The sequence below is a fragment of the Arachis ipaensis genome, chromosome B02, assembly GCF_000816755.2.
Source record: "Arachis ipaensis cultivar K30076 chromosome B02, Araip1.1, whole genome shotgun sequence".
NCBI lineage: Eukaryota > Viridiplantae > Streptophyta > Magnoliopsida > Fabales > Fabaceae > Arachis > Arachis ipaensis.
Genome location: NC_029786.2, coordinates 8725057 through 8745959, shown reverse-complemented (window position 1 = coordinate 8745959; position 20903 = coordinate 8725057). Strand labels below are relative to the sequence as shown.

General features: G+C 36.9%; 1 protein-coding gene and 1 long non-coding RNA gene across 4 annotated transcripts; both read right to left on the bottom strand.

Moving 5' to 3' along the window:
• LOC107624801 lies at nucleotides 8853-14694 on the bottom strand. 3 transcript variants are annotated; one of them, XR_002357037.1, is made up of 4 exons: nucleotides 14519-14694; nucleotides 14209-14299; nucleotides 9820-10816; nucleotides 8853-9283 (listed from the first exon to the last, which is right to left on the bottom strand). It is a non-coding gene; the product is annotated as an uncharacterized LOC107624801 (long non-coding RNA). The 3 variants fall into 3 exon arrangements; XR_002357036.1 differs by having other exon boundaries at nucleotides 14209-14692; XR_001616969.2 differs by lacking the exon at nucleotides 14209-14299 and having other exon boundaries at nucleotides 14519-14692.
• Nucleotides 11300-12883, bottom strand: LOC107624800 (UPF0481 protein At3g47200-like). Its single transcript, XM_016327257.2, has one exon. It carries the CDS (start codon nucleotides 12652-12654, stop codon nucleotides 11398-11400), a length of 1257 nt encoding a protein of 418 aa, XP_016182743.1. The 5' UTR covers nucleotides 12655-12883; the 3' UTR covers nucleotides 11300-11397.

Sequence of the window (20903 nt, the reverse complement as noted above, 5' to 3'; positions counted from 1 at the left end):
TTGAAAACTCAAAATCAACATTTGGGGTGAAAAAAGGGTCACCCGTGCGCGTCGCTCACGCGCACGCGTGGATGTAAGAAAAACCAAGGGACGCTTGCGCGTCAGCCACGCGTACGCGTGGATGCGTTTTGTGCCCCACGCACAAAACTCGCGCAAGTCCCGCACAACTCTCTGGAACTTGGCTGGGCACTTGAAATACCACATCGACGCGTACGCGTGGGCCATGCGTACACGTGGATAGTTAAACTTTGAAAACGACGTGTACGTGTCGGCCATGCGTACGCGTGGAGGTGTTTTCAAACAAAAATTTTACTAAGTTAAAAAGCTGCAGAATTTCACAGTTTCAAACCCCAATCTTCTGAGGGGCATAACTTCTCCGTTTCAAATCATTTTTCACCTATTCTTCGAATGGCATAAACATCCCGAATCCAATTTCATTTCTAAACAAGTTTGGTACAAATCGGGGATTCAGAGTCCAAGTTATGCTCCGTCAAAGTATGCCCAAAAACCACATTTTCATACAAACTACAAAGTGCCATTTTCAAAACAAACTAATTTCAACTCTTTCCAAAACCAACCAAAACATACCAAAATTCAACCTCAAGCCTCCTCAACTCTTACATTGACAATTTTACCAAATTCACAATCCACCAATCCACCATTTTAACCAATCCCAAACAAATGGCTCAATTTCAAATACCATATCATGTCATATATCTTTCCTCATCCCAATTTTCAACAACACCATTTTCAATTAACCATCATTACATATAATCAATATCACTATTACCATTAACATGGTTTCACCCACAATTCAACCTCAATCAATCATCAAGTATATATCAAACATGCATATCTCTCATGCATTATACCACCAAAATATCAATTTTCATAATCACATATATGACCATGCAATATATCTCAACTATTCAACAACACCAACAATTCAATTCCTATCTTAGGGCCTCTAGCCTAAGTTTTCAGACCACATTACATTTTAGATACAGGAAACCGAGACCTTACCTTAGCCGATTTCCCCGCTCAACCCGGAGCACTTTCAAATCACTATCCCACAAGCTCTCAAGGCTTGAACCCCTCCAAGAATAGATTTTTGCACACCAAAGCCCTTTTCCAAACTTTCCAAAATCTCAATCAAGCTTTAATATTCACATACACACTACCTAAGCCACAATTATCATATCCAAACACAACAACTCAATACCCAAACATCATAAACCAACAAATTTTACTAGGGTTGAGAATCTTACCACACTCAAAGATCAAGGAGGCAAGATTAATCTTCTCCTTCAAGAGATTTGGGTCCTATAACATCAAAGAGCCCAAAATCTCAACACTTTTCACCCAAAAATTCAAAATTAAGGGATGAATAACTAAGATAAAATCGTGGCTTACCTCAAGAATAAAGTAGTGGATTTGGTAGAGCTCTTCGCGGTGAACGCGTGGCCGCAAACGGTGCGGTAATCGGAGCTCCGAATCAAAAGTTATGGTGGTTTGAAGATCAAGCGAGGATAGAACTTTGGAGGAGTGTTCTTCCCCTCCCTTTTTCCTTTTTTCAGCGTGAATGAGAGTGTAGAGAGGAGAGAGAGTGGTTTTAGGTTTACATTAGGTTGGGCCAAGGGCCTACTATGGGTCCGGTTGGCTCGGTTTGACCCGTTCGGTCCAATCTTGGGCCAATTTCTACAAAATTGGTATCGAAATTCTCGTCTCAATCTCCTCTATCATATCAAGCCATAAAAATCAATTTTTGACTTTCTATAATAAATTCTCATTTATGGGTTAATTAGTCATTAATTAACCGGGTTTTACATTCTACCCACCTAATTGGGAATTTTACCCACAAATTCAAATTCAAATACCTGAGAATAAGTGCGGGTAGTCAACTCGCATCTCCGACTCAAGTTCCTAAGTGTGTTCCTCAACACCGCCTCGACTCCATGCCACTTTGACTAATGAAATCTCTTTTCCACGCAATCAGAGCCACTGGAAGCGTCAAATCTTCTTTTAACTGAACAGATTCAGGTTCTAACACATGGCTAGCATCAGGAGTATATTTTCGAAGTTGTGACACGTGAAATACGTCGTGCAGGTTCGAAAGGTGGGGTGGTAGAGCCATTCGATGCGCCACCGGTCCAACCCTCTCCAGGATCTGAAACGGACCAATGTACCGAGGATTCAGTTTCTTCACTTTAATTGCCCTACCTACTCCTGTGGTTATAGTAACTTTAAGGAAAACATGGTCTCCTTCCTCAAATTCCAAGGGCTTCCGCCTTTGATCGGCGTAACTCTTCTGACGACTCTGCGTAGTAAGCATCCTATCTCGGATTTTCTTGACTTGTTCAGTGGTCTCAACTATCATCTTAGGCCCCAACAGGCCTTTCTTCCCAGCTTCATACCAGCATAGTGGAGATTGGCATTTCCTTCTATATAAAGCCTCATACGGAGCCATTCTGATGCTTGCATGATAGCTATTATTGTACGCAAACTCCACTAGTGGCATATAACGATCCCAGCTTGTCGGCTGATCCAGAACACAAGCCCTCAACGTATCTTCTAAGGTTTGGATCGTCCTCTCGGATTGGTCATCTGTTTGAGGATGGTAAGCTGTGTTCAAGCTTAATCGGGTTTCGAAAGCCTTCTGAAATGCACCCCAAAACCTCGAAGTGAAACGAGGATCTCTATCAGAGATTATAGTAGCATGTACGCCATGAAGTCTCACAATCTCCTTTATGTATAACCGTGCTAGCTCCTCAAGGGTGTAAGTCATCCGAATGGGTAAAAAGTGAGCTGACTTCGTCAATCGGTCCACAATCACCCAGACAGCATCAAAACCAGCCCTAGTCCTTGGCAATCCCGACACAAAGTCCATCGCAATGCTTTCTCACTTCCATTGCGGAACCTCTAAAGGTTGCAGCATCCCCGAAGATCTCTGGTGTTCGATCTTTACCTTCTGACAGGTTAAACACTGTGAAACATATTCCGCCACGTCATTCTTCATACCTGGCCACCAAAACATCGTCTTTAAATCATGGTACATCTTAGTACTCCCGGGTGAATAGAGAACCCGCTTTTGTGTGCTTCCTTTAAGATATCTTGCTGCAAAGTGCCAACATCTGGCACAATGATCCTACCCTTGAATCTCCATAACCCATCTTGATCCTCTGACACTCGCCACTATTTTCCTTGCTCAATAGCTGGTAACACCTTCGGTAACACGTCATCGTTTTCATGAGCCTTTAGGAGTTCGGATTTAAAATCACTGGAGATCTGTAATCGACTCAAACACAGAGTTCCAGACACTTCTTGAACACCAATTTTCAGACTCTCAAATTCTTTGAGCAACTCCTCTTCTCGAAGCATCATTCAAGCAGCATACAATGACTTTTGACTTAACGCATCCGCCACTACATTCGCCTTCCCCGGATGGTAATTCAACTCAAAGTCGTAGTCCTTCAATAATTCCATCCACCTCTTCTGTCTCATATTAAGCTCTTTCTGATCAAAGAGATACTTCAAGCTCTTGTGATCAGAGAAAACTTGGAACTTAACCCCATAGAGGTAATGCCTCCACACCTTTAGCACAAACACAACCGTCGCAAGTTTCAAATCGTGCGTAGGATAATTAACTTCATGAAGTCTCAACTGGCGTGAGGCATACGCCACCACACTACGATGCTGCATCAGCACGCACCCTAAATCCTTCAGTGAGGCATCACAGTACACCTCAAATGATTCATTTGGCTCAGATAACACTAACACAGGCGCGGTGGTCAACTTTTGCTTCAACGCCTGAAAGCTCTCATCACACTCAGGAGTCCAAACAAATGGCGCGTCCTTGCGGATTAATCTTGTCAATGGCAAAGCTATCTGCGACAAGCCTTTGATAAATCTTCGGTAATAGTCAGCTAAGCCCAAAAAACTTCTTATCTCAGTTACAGAGGTTGGTCGCCTCTAATCTATTACCGCCTCCACCTTAGATGGGTCTACTGCTATCCCCTACTTACTCACCACTTGACCCAGAAACTTCACCTCACTCTTCCAAAATTCACATTTGGACAGTTTCACATAGAGCTTCTTTTCCTTTAGTATATGCAACACGGTCTTCAAGTGTTCTGCATGCTCTTCTTCAGTCTTGGAGTAAATTAGTATGTCATCAATGAAGACAACAACAAATTTATCCAGAAACAGACGGAAAACTCTGTTCATATAATCTATAAACATTGCAGGAGCGTTTGTCAGCCCAAAAGACATTATAGTGTACTCGTAATGACCATAACGAGTCCTGAATACGGTCTTAGGGATATCCTCAGCCCTCACCCTTATCTGGTGATAATCGAATCGCAAATCGATCTTGGAGAAAATCCCAACTCCTTGTAACTGTTCCATAAGATCATCAATCCTCGGCAGTGGATACTTATTCTTTATTGTGACCTTGTTTAGCTGCCTGTAATCCACACAAAGTCGCATACTCCCGTCTTTCTTCTTTACCAGTAACACTGGTGCACCCCATGGGGAAACACTTGGTCGGATAAAGTTCTTACCCAACAGATTCTATAACTGAGACTTTAGCTTGGCCATCTCTAGCGGTGACATCCTATAAGGAGCACTCGAGATTGGTCCAGCCCCAGGCACTAACTCAATAGCGAACTCAACCTCTCGGTTAGGTGGAAATTCATCAATGTCGTCGGAAAACACTTTCGGAAACTCACACACCACCGGAATTTGCTCCAACCTTTGATCATCACCCGAAACACCTGCGGTCAACAACATAATACCCTGACATTTGGTCCCGGAACAATTCACCATCATAGAATTCAAGTAATAACTATTCACTACAACCGGTCCTTCTGTATCTTCAGTCATAAAAACCACTGACTTTGTAGAACAATTGAGTAGGACAGGGTTCTCAGATAACCAGTCAAGTCCCAAGATAAGATCAAGACCGATCATCGGCAAGCAGATTAGATTGTGAACAAAATCACGTTGCTTGAACCTAAATGAAACTTTCGGACATCCTAGCCTAGTTACCATGGCTTCATGGGTAGAATTATACAACTTTAGGTCATAACCTAAAACTACAATATTCAAGCCTAACTCATTAGCTTTTTCGAATACAATGAATGAATGAGTTGCTCCCGAATCAAATAAAGCATTTAAAGTTTGACCAGTCATTTTACAGTTACCTCGGATAAGTGTCTCGGATCCCTCGGCACCTATAGCTGAGGTGGTGAACACTCGACCAGTCTATTGTGCTTTCCCTGCACCTTACTTCTGCTTCTCCAGACAGTTGGCGGCTTTATGCCCCGCCTTTCCACAATTGTAGCACAAGCCTCATCCAGCCTTGCATGGGACTCCCGAATGGTGACTTGCGCACGTAGCACAAGCTTGCTCATTCTGAGGCTATTTTCCAAACCTCTTCCCTTGGGAGTTGTTGTTGTTGGGCCTCCTGAAACCATTCTGTCCTTGATTCTGGTGTGATCCAGAACCTCCCCGCTTGAAAGGCGGACCTCTAGGTGCAAAGTTCTTCCCTCGGTTCTGTGGGAATGATCCCTTGTGACTCCCTCTCTCAGCAGCTGCCTTCTTCACACACTCTTCAATAACCCTACACTTGTTCACTAATTCAGAGAAAGTTCTGATCTCCATTGGTCCCACTGAGCTGAAGATATCGCTCCGAAGTCCTCCTTCATGCTTAATGCATTTTCATTCCTCAAACTTGTCAGTATACTCAGATACGGACATAGTACCCTGCTTCAGCTGCAGTAACTCGAGTTCCTTGGCCGTCCTGGCAGAAGTTGGGAAATACTTCTTATAGAACTCCTCTTGGAAGGCACCCCAGGTGATAAGGTCATCACTCTGCTGTAGGAGACGTCAGACTCCTTGCCACCAATGTGATGCTTCCCCAGTGAGCAAATAGGTAGCAAACTCAATACACTGCCCTTCAGGTACCATCTGCGCTTGCAGTGCTCGCTCCATAGCCTGAAACCAAGTATCGGCTTCAGTCGGGCTAGTGGTTCCCTTAAACTTAGGTGGATTGACCTTCAAGAAGGTTGCCAATGTCATTGTGCCCTGAGCTCCACCTCCGTCATTACCATGGTTGTTCATCTGTTGCCCAAGAACCTCAGCAGTGGCCTGCATAGCAGCAGCCATGTTCTCCAACGCCGTCATAAAATTCACTGGGTCATTTGGGTTGATACCCGGCCCCCGAGCATTAGTACGACCTCGACCGCGTCCACGAGACGCCATCTGATTTCTATACACACCAAACAATCGATATTAAGTTGATCAGTCTCAATATTGGAAGTTTAGTGCTTCAAAGTCCCAAATGCATACTTATGAACGTTTATGCCAGTTATATCAAGTAGATATCCTAATAGCACATAACACACATACAGAGAATGCACAGAAGCATAGTCAGTCCGTCCCTCAGGCTCTACAGGAACGAACTGCTCTGATACCAAAATGTAACACCCTGACCACCCGTTAGCACTATATTGTCCGCTTTGGCACACAATGCCTCACGATTTTTCCTTTGACGATAGGGATGATAGCCGAAGCCCCCCACACTCACTCGTCAAAACGCGTCATGCTAGGGAGAGGTATCCACACCCTTATAAGGCATACTTCGTTCCCCTCCCCAACCGATGTGGGACCTTACATCTGTAATCTATTGTTTGTGTTAAAATGTAGCTTTCTTTGGATTGAAAATTGAATTCAAGCATGTGTGATCCTCTTATTTGTGGATGTTGTTTTTTTATGTTGAAAATTAAATTCTAGCTTTCTTTGTTATTTATCTTCCATGAGCAATTAAGATATGATTGGTTATATGGTTAGAGTTGTACACTTCAACTTATGCCTTCTATAAAAGAGTAGTTAGTCTCTTTATGATTAAATTTTGGGAATTGGAAGCAATAATGAAAAACTAGAAGCTTTTATTGATATGAATTCATAGTTTAGACTTTAGTTGCATTAGTTCTCTTTGTTTTTTATTTGCCTTTTATGATTTGACTTTATGTTCTCTTATGATCTTTGTTTTTTATTTGCCTTTTATGATTTGACTTTATGTTCTCTTATGATTTGACTTTATGTTCTCTGAAAAACTAGAAGCTTTTATTAATTTTTCGAGTATTTCTTTCAGAATAAATGGATGTTATGCCGTATGAATGTGAATTATATGTGCCATTTGGAACTTGGTTGTTGCCTAAAGAGTCCGACTCTCCATTTTGATATGAAGATAAGTGGTTCAGGTTGATGATTATGTTTTATAGTTCTGGAATATAGTTGGTGCTCGATTACATAAGTTACTAACCTTTAAATTTAATTTCCTTATCTGTATTAGCAGATCATATGTTGGGAGGGGCAACTGAATCAAATAGATCAAGGCATCCTAATCCATATGAAGACCCTGTGGTGCCCTCTGATGCTGAGTCTGACCAAAATAATAACTAACTGATTTGTTTTAAAATGTTTCTTAAATCCTTTAGTCAAATTTTTTGCTTTTTGTATAGGTGACTGTGAAGCTGTTAATATTTTTTTGAAATTAGATGCCTAAAGTATGATAACTACAATGTATAGTGGTGTTGCTTACAAGTCTTTTATTCAAGCATGCTATTTGCTCGTGTATTATTACCCTCGGAATATGACATAATATAGTGGTGTTGCTTACAAGTCTTTTATTCAGACATATTGTTTGCTCGTGTATTATCAACCTTGGAATATGACATAATATTCTTCTCAAATTTGAAGTTTATTGTTTAGTTTCAAGAGCTGCGAACTTTGGGTTGTAGTTAATTATGTTCAGATCATATGACAAATAATTATTTATTTCTTTTTTATTTTCGTAGTCTTGATCTAAAGTTGGTCCTCTTTACTAAAGGTGCGGACTTGTATTCAAAGATTAGATTAGGGTGCGCCAAAACAAATTTAAATCTTATCTGATTTTAAGTAGTTATGAAATTAATGACACATTCAATCAAGTTTTAAATAAAAGACACATCCATCACAGACACAGCCAAAAAAGTTTGAAACACAAGACACAACTATTAAGGACACATCTAAACATTAAAGCCAAAAAAGTTTGAAACACAAGACACAACTATTAAGGACACATCTAAACATTAAAGGCATATCCAAACATTAATCGGTTAAAATAAAACAAGTGTTTAACAAATGTAAAAAGACATATCAATGTCTTAATAGAGGAGACACATTCACACTTAAAAAAATTTTACAAGAGTCTCAATAGAGACACACACTAATAAGTCCAACAAGAAAAAAAAATCGGGTCATAACCAAAGAAAGTCCACAAGTCTTGACAAGTAATTTTGAAGTTCTAAACAGAGGATGCCTCCATTAAAAAGACATTTAAATAAGTTTTAAACAAAAGACACATCCATTAAAAACTCTTTCAACAGAAGACACATTCATTAAAGACACATCTAAACAATATTTAAACAAAAAACTCTTTCAACAGAAGACACATTCATTAAAGACACATCTAAACAATATTTAAACAGAAGACATATCTATTAAAAACACATCTAAAAATTAACCGGCTAAATAAAACAAGTGTTCAACAAAAGCACATCTGAATAAGCACTCCTTAACATATAAAAAGAATTAGATATGTACATCGGGTATGATTCTGTAAGTTCTAAAGACAAAGTTCCACATGTTTAATTAAGAACTTGTAACATTTTGAATCTTTGAATTAATTATTATAAAAAAATTTACAGTATTATTCTGTAACTTTATTTGTTACTAAATTCAAAGTACATCAAACAAAGCAAACACCATTGAGGTTAATTAAAAACAAAAATATAAATGTCATAAAATTATTTTTAAAAAAAAAATTAAATTAATACAAAAAATACATAAATGATTGTCTTCATTTTTAACAACTTCTCCTTATATGCTAATTAATCAAACAAAACATCTTAAAAAATTATAATAGAATAATTTAACTAAAAATAATGGCTCTACCAAACTAGTACCATTTCTACCTAAATGAATTCAAAGGACACAAGGGAATGTTATGACATTCTACTTCTCGTTTCAAAGAACATAAGTTGGCTTTCAACAAATTTTTTGAGCATCTCATCATTTGTAAGATCAAGTGAGACAAGAGTCCTATCAAAGAATTCTCTATACTGCACAATTTTTTGTTTCTTCTTCGTCTATGCATCTCCCAAAAAATTGGAACAAGCTTCTCTTAGGAATTTATGTCAAGCACCATGTGATCAATCATTTACAAGTTCTTACTTTGCCCCTAAATCAACAACAGAAGAAATTCACCATGGTTATAAACAAAGACTAGCCATTCATGACTAATTCAACATCTCATCATAAGCATATAGAACGTATAAGCATACTCTGCAAGTGGATCAATTAGGTAGATATTAGCAATAAAGCTTTCCAAAACAAATAACATGAACCTTAATTCAAATTGACACATCCCAATAGTCTAAACTAAGCTGCTAAATACTTGTCATGATTCATGGTAGTCATTACTTCCCCTTGAATGGTGATATCAATTATCGATTCTCTTGAATCAATGACCCCAATATACACTACACTAAAAACTTATGCACCAAATAATAAAGCCTCATTTTTTTTGTTATTATCTGAATTCTAAATGCAAATGCTACTACACAATTCTAAGTTCTAACACCTAGATAATGACAGATTTTAGCTTGTAACTAGCTTTTGTGTTTACCAATTAAGAGTATGGACTATGAAAATAGAAAAGTCTACATATGTGGTGATCAATTTGAATAATACCCAAAAATCTTCCAAAGAACTTACCCGAGGCAATGTAACCATATGATCCAGCAACCTTGGACATGTCACCAGCACCAGCACCAGCACCTCCCTCGCCAGCCTCACGCTGCAAGATCTTATTAAGCCCAAAATCCGCATCATGAGGCCTAAACTCATGATCAAGCAATATGTTATTGCTCTTCACATCCTTATGAACTATAGCAGGCACACAATTGATCTAAAAATCATCTTGATGGAAAAGTTTAAAAATTAGTTATAGTTATTTTTATTGTTCGTTATACATCAATCCTTCATAGACATCTACATACATCTAGGTTTGTGTGTCCTTAAGATCCATATATCATTACACGCACAAATTAACTTGTTTATCCTTCACCTAAAGAAGGAAATTAAAAAATATATATATAAAAATATGTTTACTGTGTAACTTATTAAGTTGGTGTCGTGAATATAACTACTTTCTATTTGCAGATCCACTTCTTTTCAAGGTAGATTAATGAAGCATAATCTTGATTCAGAAGTTGTGGGTGCTCATATATCAATTCTCCTAAAATTACATAAAATTAGCATTCACAAAATCAAAAATCTTGTATGAAAGTGAAACCCTGTGACATGCACCTAAGATAAAGCAGGAACAATCTCTGTTTATCACAATCATGAATTACCACTAACCTATGAACGCGACGACGGCGGCGGAGGAGGGACACCCTGCGGGACGCGTCTCGGAGGCGAGGTTGGGAGTGTCGCTGGCAATGGCTGTGCAGGGCGAACAGCAGCGGCGCTTGCTAGTGCTTCGACGATGCAGGGAGACTTCCACCGCGGATGGATGCGTCTTCAAAGGGAGGCCGACGGCGACATACAGGGGGCGGCGGCGCTGGGGCGACTGCGAGGAGCAACTCGCGAGGATCGCTGGCTGGCGTTCCGGCGGCGTTGACTACCGTTGACGGCAGCGACCGTCGACGATTCCACTGAAGAGGGTTTGCGCGACGGTGAGCTTGAAGGTGGGAGTTGGGGGATATAGCTGCACGGTAAAATAATTGGAAAATTAGGTTTACAATAGTAAAGGAGTGACATTAGGATTATCCCAGATTAATTGATGTGGCTTTATAAATAAAATGGACTTTGGGTTCAGCCCAATAAAAATTGGCAAGAGTGACTATTCACTCGATAATAAGTCTAGAAATTTTTACAAATATATAACGCAATTAATAATAACATAGGCATAATTATGTATGGTACAATTTATTAAGAGAAAGGATAGGAAGCTAATGGTCTAAGCATATAATGTATATAATGGATATTTAAGAAGTATTAGAGATATGACTATTAGTGTTACATTGTTCTGTCAGGTTATGTTTTTAGAATGAGTGGTTAGAGTTTTATATTCGAAAAGTCAAAAGTTCGATCCTTGATGAACCCAAAATCAGTGTATGCTTAGATCATTCGCTCCTAGCACTACCCAAACTATTAATCTACCTACTTATAAATCGTACTAATATTCAGATAGATACAACTAATTAAGGATAATTTATTAAAGTAACTTGCATTGTGGCTTACACAAGATTTATTCATACATAGATAGATCATTAACGTGAAGATTAGTCAAGTAACTAACAAAGGGAATCCACGAAGAACACGATAGAAGTTGAAAATGGCGAATATAAAGACAGCAATGCCAACAAAGGTAGAGCTACATCTCCAAAGATCACGAAAGTAAACCCTCCTGAGTGTCCCCATTGTCCACTTCCAATTGCTGTTATAATGTTCATTCAATTCACCCATTAACTTATGGTAACATGTCTTATTCGTCACAACATGCATGCAAAGACTATTAACCAAAGTTGCTACTTCATTATCACTTCCAAGTTCATGCACAATAGCCTCCTTCTCAACCAGCAACTCTGCATCATCTTTGGTGTGAATCAGAGAATCCACCAAGGAAACATAGTTGCATATGTAAGGCTCCTCAGGGTAGTGGCACTGCTCGAACACAATCAGGTTCCGAAGAACACATTCGGTTCTGTGGTCTATTCTCAACTCCGGGAACTGAATTCGAGCCTTGAAGAACTTAGACCATGGAAATGGACAGCAGCCAAAGCAGAGTAGGTAGCCGTAGAAGGGCCTCGTCTCGAACCTGATGTCGAGAAGGCTTCTGTGTCGAACCTTCTCGAAGCTTACCCCGGCCTGGTTCAACTTGCTTGCTGTTCTTATGAAACAGCAATCTTGATGAAGATCCTTCTTCTTCTTCTTCTTATTGTTATTATTATTATTAGGGTTTTGGTTATTATCATCTTCCAAATACTTCAGATCCTTCGGGTTGGGAACGTAAGCGCGCCGGATCAGATCAGTGAAATGCAGAATCTGGTGGCGGTCGAGGTTTTTGGAATTCTCTGTTAGTTCGGAACAAGGGTCCCACGATCGAAAGTACTTTTTCGCGAGATCAAGAAAGGTTGCGTGTTTCTTGAAATCGACAGCAATCGTTTTATAGAGCCTCTCAAGAACATACATTGGGATTTGATTCTCGAGAAGTAACAGATCCTTCTGAATGCTTTTGCTGAGACACGGTCGAGTTGTTATGTAATAATCTTCTTTGTTTATGTGACTCTTGCACTTGCAGTGGTAGTCATCCTCTTCTCTCAAGAACAGCTCCATGATGAAAACAGAGTCCAACCACATCATCTCTACAAACCTGTCGTTGTTGTTGAAAGAGTCGGGTAGTTGTGATTTTTGGTAACAAGATCTTATGTTTTTCTCTTCTGATTTGAGGAAGGCTTTGTATTCTTCTAGAAGATGATCTTTCTCGAGGAAGACTAGGTGGTCGCGAAAGGAAACGAAGTAGCGGGTTTTGAGTTCTTGCATGTCCTTGAATTGTTTTCTGTCATGGTGAAGAGGACCAATGGAGATCAAGAGAGGAGTATAGGCTTCTCTTTTCACAGTGAAGAGACTCTTAGGAACCTTGTAGATGAATGGACGAGAAGCAGGACATTGTAAAGGATCAAACTTTTCTGATGTGATCTCAATAATTCTGTGCTCCAGTTCCNNTTGCTCTGCTACTACCTCAACATGCCAAATTTACCATCAAAAGCATATTCTATTCATAATTAACATTTTAATTGCAATTGAGTTTTTTAAAAGGAGTTAGAATTATCACTAATTATATAATTATTTGATTCAATCTAACACTAATTCAGTGATTCAACAATTTCACTGTATTCATGTATACATACATTTTTGTTTTCTTTTAAATTAAAAAAAAATAGAAGATAAATTTCTCTTCTAAAATAATGATAAAACAATTGACCTCTTCTTCTATATATGCATATAGTTAGAGATGAGAGGGAAGGAAATAGAAGTAAGAGAAGACTTTTGCTAACAAATAGAAGTGCAAAACACATAGCTGACTGTCACAACTTAGAAGGCTGGCGGTAGGGGTGCACAAGACCCGGTCCGGCCCGAAGACCTGGACCGGGCCCAATGACTTCGGGGCTAATTTAGCCCGATTTTGTTATGACCCGGTCAGATCCGAGGTTTCAATAGATGGTCCCGGTTATTTATTAAATCGGATTCGGGCCAAGCCTCGGGTCACCCGGTCCCGACCCGTTGGACCCGTATAGTTGTTTGTTACTTAATATTTTGTTGTTATTGGTTGGTATGACACTATAAATTAATATTATTATGTTAATCTTGTGTTGGTTGTTAACTTTGTTTTAATTGTCTTTTGAACTTTGAATGTTTAATGTGTAATTGATATAATTATTATTATGAAACTTTAAATTATTATTGTTAGATTCTAAATTATTATTACGTGAATGTTGTAATGTTATGGAATAATTATTTTCCAAAATTTAGAAGTTCAAAAGATGTAGAATCTAATTTTTTGTGATGTCGTGATAAAGTTGATCAAGACCCGGGCTTCACCCGGTCTAGACCCGGCTTAAGTGTGGCCCGAAAGTAACACGATTCATCGGGTTTAGGGTCGGGTAAGGATCTCATAAATAGACCCGGTCACTATTTAGGGTCGGGTTCGGGTCACAGCGAACCCAGCTTCACCCGGCCCCATGTGCACCCCTAACTGACGGCTCCAACTGGACTGCTTAAACCACAACACGCAAGATCTAATATAATAAATTAATAATACATAATACGTAGTTATAATTAACCTCATATTATCCTCTATATATATATATCTTAGATACAGTTAATTTTGTATAAAATTGATAGTTAAAAATTGTTAAATAATAATTTAGTTAAATCTATTAAATTATTTAACGATTTTTAACTATTAATTTTATATGAAATTAACTATACCCGAATTTTTACTTCAATATATTCACATGACAAAAAAAAAAGTAAACAAGTACACATATATTATACTGCTAACTATGACTCCAAGCTAAGAAAATAATGAACAACCTGATGAAAGCTAATTTGGTTTGGTCAACAAGCTAAGCAAATTCTCAGTCGCACGTTGCTACTTCTATCTCAAGCTCTCTCAGCTTAATTTCTGCTTTGTACAAGGACCACATATAAGAAGAATATGTCTTATTGTCTTATACAAGTAGTGTGCTATTATATATTTTAAATGAAACATAGAAAATAACATATATTAAGAAATGAAATAAAAAAGTGGCAGTATTTAGATCGATGAGAAGAACGAAGCAGAATAATCAAATGCAAAAAAAGAAAAAAATCGCATAAAGCAAAAATAAAGAAAGGATATTACCCTTTATATATAGGAAGAGGGGTGAGTGTCCTCCAAGAGCAAGAGTTGCCTACATGATAATTTTGCTCCACGGAGAGAATAATAATTGAAGTAAAAGGAAGAATTTTGTATGTGCTTTTTAGTTGAGCGAGGTTGCCACTATATTTATATATATATACACCCGTTTTGTTATATTTAACTAAGCCCTAATAATTAGCTTACAATAGCACCTTAATACTCTGATCTACTACTATACAAGATATTTATCTATATGTATGGAGTGTGTTCATATATATTATATTTTATAATTATAAAGGGCTCATCAAATTCTTAATAATGTAGACCTTATTCGTTAGCTATAATGCAGATAGAGGCTAAAAAATTTTGATATGGGAGTAAAATAAGTGATATATTTTAACATGGTAATTTTTGGTGTTTTTTAAAATTATGGGAGTACACAAATCGGACCCTCCGATTTGTGTTTAAAAAGTGAAAAAAATTCAGAGTACACAAATCGGAGGGTTCGATTTGTGTTAAAACAATTTGAAAAAATTCAGAGTACATAAATCGGACCATGCGAGTTGTTTGATTTTAAAATTTTGCTTAAGAAATCGCATGGTCCGACTTGTGGTTGAGCAAATATGAATTTCCGAAACTAGAAAACGGACCCTCCGAATTGTTTGTTGTTATCAATTTTTTCATGAAATGGAATATACAACGCAACTCAGACCTTCCGAGTTGTTCCACTTACCCCACATGGCTGTAAAGCACCTGTATTCTCCATGTTCGAGTTCAACACTACTTTTACTTTCATAATCAAATTAAAAAACCGCAGATAGACAGCATTGATCAATAAAATTTATGACCAGAACCTACTAATATGACCCACAGGTGCAAAAATAAATAAAATGGGGACAATGAGGTCACAAAGAAACGCAATAGCCATGAGGTCATATACTACCAACAATGCGTTTAAATCTACGAAGAACGGACTATTTTTCATTTTTGGTGTCTGCGTATCCTACATATTTTGAATACATCACTATATTTGTTTGATACGTATTTTTTCTGCGTCTAATCATATTTTAATAAAAAATAAAATAAAATAAATACGTTGAGTGTCTGCGGATCGGATCGGATCGAATATGGTCGAAAATTCGATCCGATCCGCACAATTTCCATCGGATCGCGGCGGATATGATATCTGCACTTTTTAGTGCCAGATCCGATCCGATCCGATCCGCAAATGTGCGAATCGGATCGGATCGGATATCGGATATATCCGCATAATTAAACATTCTCTTTTTAATCATATTTCTATGTAAACAAATTCAATAAAAATATTTCTTTTATACTTTTAAACTTATTTATTCCTAAAATATTTTTAATCAAACTCTTTCTAAATAATAAAAATAAAACAATACAATATATGAATAATAATTACTAACTAAAACATACAAACAAAGGCTAATTTTTTTTATATTGTTTAAATATATGTGTAATACATTGTTATTGGAAGATTTGGTGTTTTTTTTTATATGGTGTTTTATTCAAATCGGACGGTCCGATTTGTTTGAAGAAAAAAATAAACTACAAATCGGAGGGTCTGATTTATTTGAAGAAAAAATAAAATAAAAATCGGACGGTCCGATTTCAACATTAAAATTTTTTTTATTTTCGAAATTACAAATTGAACCGTCCGATTTCTGATTGTTGGTTTAAAAAATGAAACAAATCGGAGGGTCCGAATTGTTTAAACCATACCAGCGTAAAACTCATCTCTTCTCACATCATTGTGAGATACACTCCTCTCTCTCACATGAAAAAGAAAAAGCGACAAACAAGTAAATATAATACCAAACATATATATTTATTTATTTTTAATTATTATTGTACGGATCTGCGGATCCGCGGATCGGATACGCGGATGTAGAACAGATATCCGCGATCCGATCCGATCAATTTGTGGATCGGATCGGATCCGCAATTTTCGGATCGGATGCGGATATTTACCGCGGATCTGCGGATATGATCCTATCCATGGACACCCCTAGTTGTAATAGAGAAATAAACATAAAAAGAATGATACACACCAAAAGAAGCAGTAGCTGAAGGTTCTTTTGTAATATTAGAAGCGCTTGATGCTTGAAAAGTGCATCGAGAATCAACATAAGAAGCTAAAAAAATGGTGATGGATACAAACATACATATATACATAGTATGAACACGAGTATGTATATATTATATTTCGAATATTGAAAAGAAAAAGAATAGAGAAAGATAACAATACCTGCACCAGGAAATACCATCTAGATAGGTGTAGGATCACTTCCAGCAAGCTTCCTTTGACAAGTAACACACGGTTCAATGCCAATATTGTTCTTACTAATAAGTTTTTAATAAATATAAGCCAAAATAAAAATAATAAGTTAGTTTATTTAAATATTAAGATGGCCTAAACAAAATAAAATTGTAATTTTTTTCAATAAAATTTCATTCTTTCATAGGTTTCGATAGGCTCCCAACAGCAACAATTGAATGAACGTTTTAACTATGAAAATTATTTAAACAAAGTTTTAAAAGAAGATAAAAGATTTATTTTTGGTAGATTATATGATTATATATATTAATAACTAATGTTTAGTCTTTATGTAATATGATTGTATTTAAGCAATGTATTTTGGTCGTAATTTTATACAAAGTAGTACAACTTTAGTATTTTACATTTAAAAACCTCAATTTTTCTTCTATAAGCAGTGTGTCTGAACATATAGAGCATTGAAATTAATATGCCTTTTAAGAATGTGTCCTAGGTGGGTGGGTTTGGTTCATTAATTGATTCCACATACATGCTGGTGACCACAAGTATAAAAAACACGTTTTGTTTCTGAATCAAGATTTCAAGCTATAGAAATTAATGGTTGTACGTACAGTTATGCTGCAAAAACTTAGTATTCTTCTCAGATCCAGTAAAAACAGCTATTACAATTTACATACACTCCTGTCCTCTTGTACATTTTTTTTAGTAAACTATTATTTTTATCCATAAAAATTAAAAATATATATCTACCCATCTAACATACAAATTATTATTTATACTCATAAAAAATGGCTTTTGCAAATAAAATTATCCAAACTCTAAAAAATTAAATAAAATTCTTAAATTATTCTTCTCTCCACCACTACTATCATCGTCTCCCTCTTCCCCCTTTTTCTCAATGTTCTTAGCGATCTAATTCCAATATCGACCACATCGCCGCTCAATACCACCGTCTCACCCTCTTCTTCAACCGCCACTCTAACCCCTTCGCCGCACACTCCCCCATCGGTGTCGGTCGGGACTCAACAGCACCAGCACCACTATGACCAGCATAATCATCTAATGTAAGCTCAGCCTCTGTTTATATCGAAGAGAAACCCTAGATCTAAAGACGCTGCGAGCAGCGTGAGCGATCCGTTGGGATGGATAAACCGTCACTACCGTTAACTTCATCATCCTTGCCATCTTCCATCACCGTCAAGCTTAACTGTCTGGCTTCGGAATTCAACACCCTAACAGAATCCATAGAGCGCGTGAAGAGACTTTTGCATTACGCATCTTTGTTTTCACCATTCGATGATTCAGATCGGGTTCCAGAGAACTGGATTAAATTTTTTCTGCACACACACGTTCAAAGGCTGCGAATTTTTCAAAAGTTGATCGAAAATTGGTGTCTGAAAATGACCCAGTGGAGTCCTTCTTCAATTCCATTCAAGTTGTGAAGGAATCGCTGTCCTTTTTAGAAGTGGGTATTCAGAAAGTTGCAAAGAATCTTTAGCATTGCTTCTTGTCAAGGCACAAGAATAAGGACACGAAAGGTGTTTGTTTGATTTTCCAAGTGAAGCAAGGTGGTGACTTTCAGATCTACGATGTGAAGAAGAAGAGATGGTTGTCAATGAAGGTTCCCTTGAAAGCTTTTTTGGGTATTTTCTCACAGAACTCAGTGAGTGGTAATGAAAATGTGAATACGAATGGTGATGAGGTGGATAAGAAGGGTAATGGATCTTCTTCTTGTACCAATTGCTTGAAGTTTGCAATGACTTAGTCTTTGTTAGTTAATAATTTCCTTAAAATTTTTCCAACTCCTTTCAATGCTGGTAGGAAAGAAGGGGAGGGGTTGAAGTTTCAGAAGAGGTAGAAGGTGAGGGAGAAGCGGAGCCTGAGGTTGAGATCGGAGTCAAAGAGCTGAGGTGGAGGGAGGAGGAAGAGTGGTGATGGTAATGACAGTAGTAATGATGGTGATTGGAGAGAGAGAGAGAGAAAAAAAAGAGAGAGGGAAGAGACGAAGGTTGTAGTAGTGAAGAAAATAGTAGTTTGAGAATTTTATGTAAATTTTTTGGATTTGGATAATTTTATTTGTAAAAATTATTTTTTAGGGAGTACAAATGATAATTTTCATCTTCTATTAGTATTTAATATATACGCACTGAAATAGAAACATGTCTAATAATTGGAGAGATCCATATAATAAAGGTGGATATTATAATAAAGATGATAAAAATATCTTTTTATAAAAATATTTTGGTTAAAAGTGTGGTTTAATAAAAGGTGAGAAAATGAGAAATGATGGGAGGAGGAAGAAAATATTTTGTCCTCGGGGAGAAAAATTATCACTGATCAGAGGTCTTCTTTTTTAATAATGGTGGAGGCCCAGAGGCTCGGAACTCAAGGCTCATGACTCATTCATGAGTTTGTCCCTTTCTGTTTAGCCATCGGTCCCACGTCATCATGCATTATCAATATGCATATAGGACGTATAGCTAGGTCCGTAGGTGTACATAACAGATCCAAAAAATTTTAAGAATGGAGCAAAAATATATATTTTAAAATATTTTTTTAACATTGTTAATTATTCTAAAAATATAATAAATATATAAAAATTAAAAAAAATTAATGAACACTATGCTAATAATTAACCTAACAATCCATAAATAAGATTATCCAACTAATTAGCTTTGGTTAGATAAGCTATCTTTACCTTTTATTAATTTGGATCCTCTAAAGTTTATATTTTCATTTTATATGATAAAGTGAGATTTTTCACTATTAAATACTTTCTTTTTCATTGTTGTCAAACTCTAGAGTTAACTCATAAACTTGTACAAATTTACGAATTTAGATATGGAGTCGAATTGACTCGGGCATAGACTATATTTTGAGTAAATTCGGCTAGACTCGGTCAAACTCGGACAAACTCGTGAATCTAGGACCAAGTTAGCGAGTTTGTGTTTTTCTTTATTTTTACTCAAAAAAACGTCATTTTGAAACTAAAAAAAAGTATTAGGGTTACGATAACACTCCCAAAGAATGAAAGAAAACTCATTCACAACTCACTCATCTGCGTCGTTTCTCTCAAGTCTCACTTTCTCTAAGTTCTGCCGCAGTTGCTGTTCCCCGTCGAGTTGCCGTTGTTCGCCTGCGTCTGCTACCTCTGCTCTGATTTGCGCAATTATCTTTGTGAATTTTACCTATGTTGCCCTCTGCTTTATATTTCTTCACATCTCCACTATCTGCAACTCCATTATCGTGCTATCACCGTTCACGAGTTCGACTACTTCTCCTACAGTCCTATCTCTGTTATGGTTTGCACCGTCGTGAAATCCATGACTATTGGTTGCCGTCGTTTTGTGTTGCTGCTGCACCCTCACCACCGCTGCCTGCTGCACCCTTGTCTTCGATCTGCTGTTGCTGGGACTTTGCCCCTTCTTTTCTTCTGTATTCTCTATTTTTTGTATACTTTTTGTCCTTTCTTTGAGCCTTTGCTTTTTGATTTAGTTTTTTTTTTTCTCTTTAAATTTTATTGCTTCTAATTTTAGCCTATTACTTATCGTTTATGTTAGATGGCCAGATGGTTCATCCATTCATGGCTGATTAGTAATTAATTATTTTGATTAGAGTTAATTTGATTATTTGATATTATTCAATGTTCAATTAAAGATTTAGTATTACAGATTTAGAATTTTTAATTTTGTGTGTTTTATGTTGTATTTGTATAAGAATAATTATAGAGGATTTGAATGTGTATTTTAAAGTATTTATTATAGTGTATACTATTATTTTAATTTATTATGTGCTTTAAGATTGATATTATTAATTTTAAAGGGTTAGAATTGAGTAAATATACATTATGTATACTATATATATATATAAACTTCATAATAGGTGAACTCGTATGAGTCTACGAGTTAACTCGCGAGTAGAGTTTATGTCAGCTCCACAAGTCTCTCTCATATTTTCTCTTGATTCTATCTATGAAATAAATGGTCATAAATCATACTTTATTTTCTAAAATAAAATTCAAAATTTAAAAAATATAAAATCTATCTTTTTCATTTGGAAATTTTTATATAATATAAAATATAAATT

What these genes read in the sequence shown, in the direction of transcription:
- LOC107624800 (XM_016327257.2), bottom strand. Translation starts at nt 12,654, where the DNA reads ATGCAAGAACTCAAAACCCGCTACTTCGTTTCCTTTCGCGACCACCTA.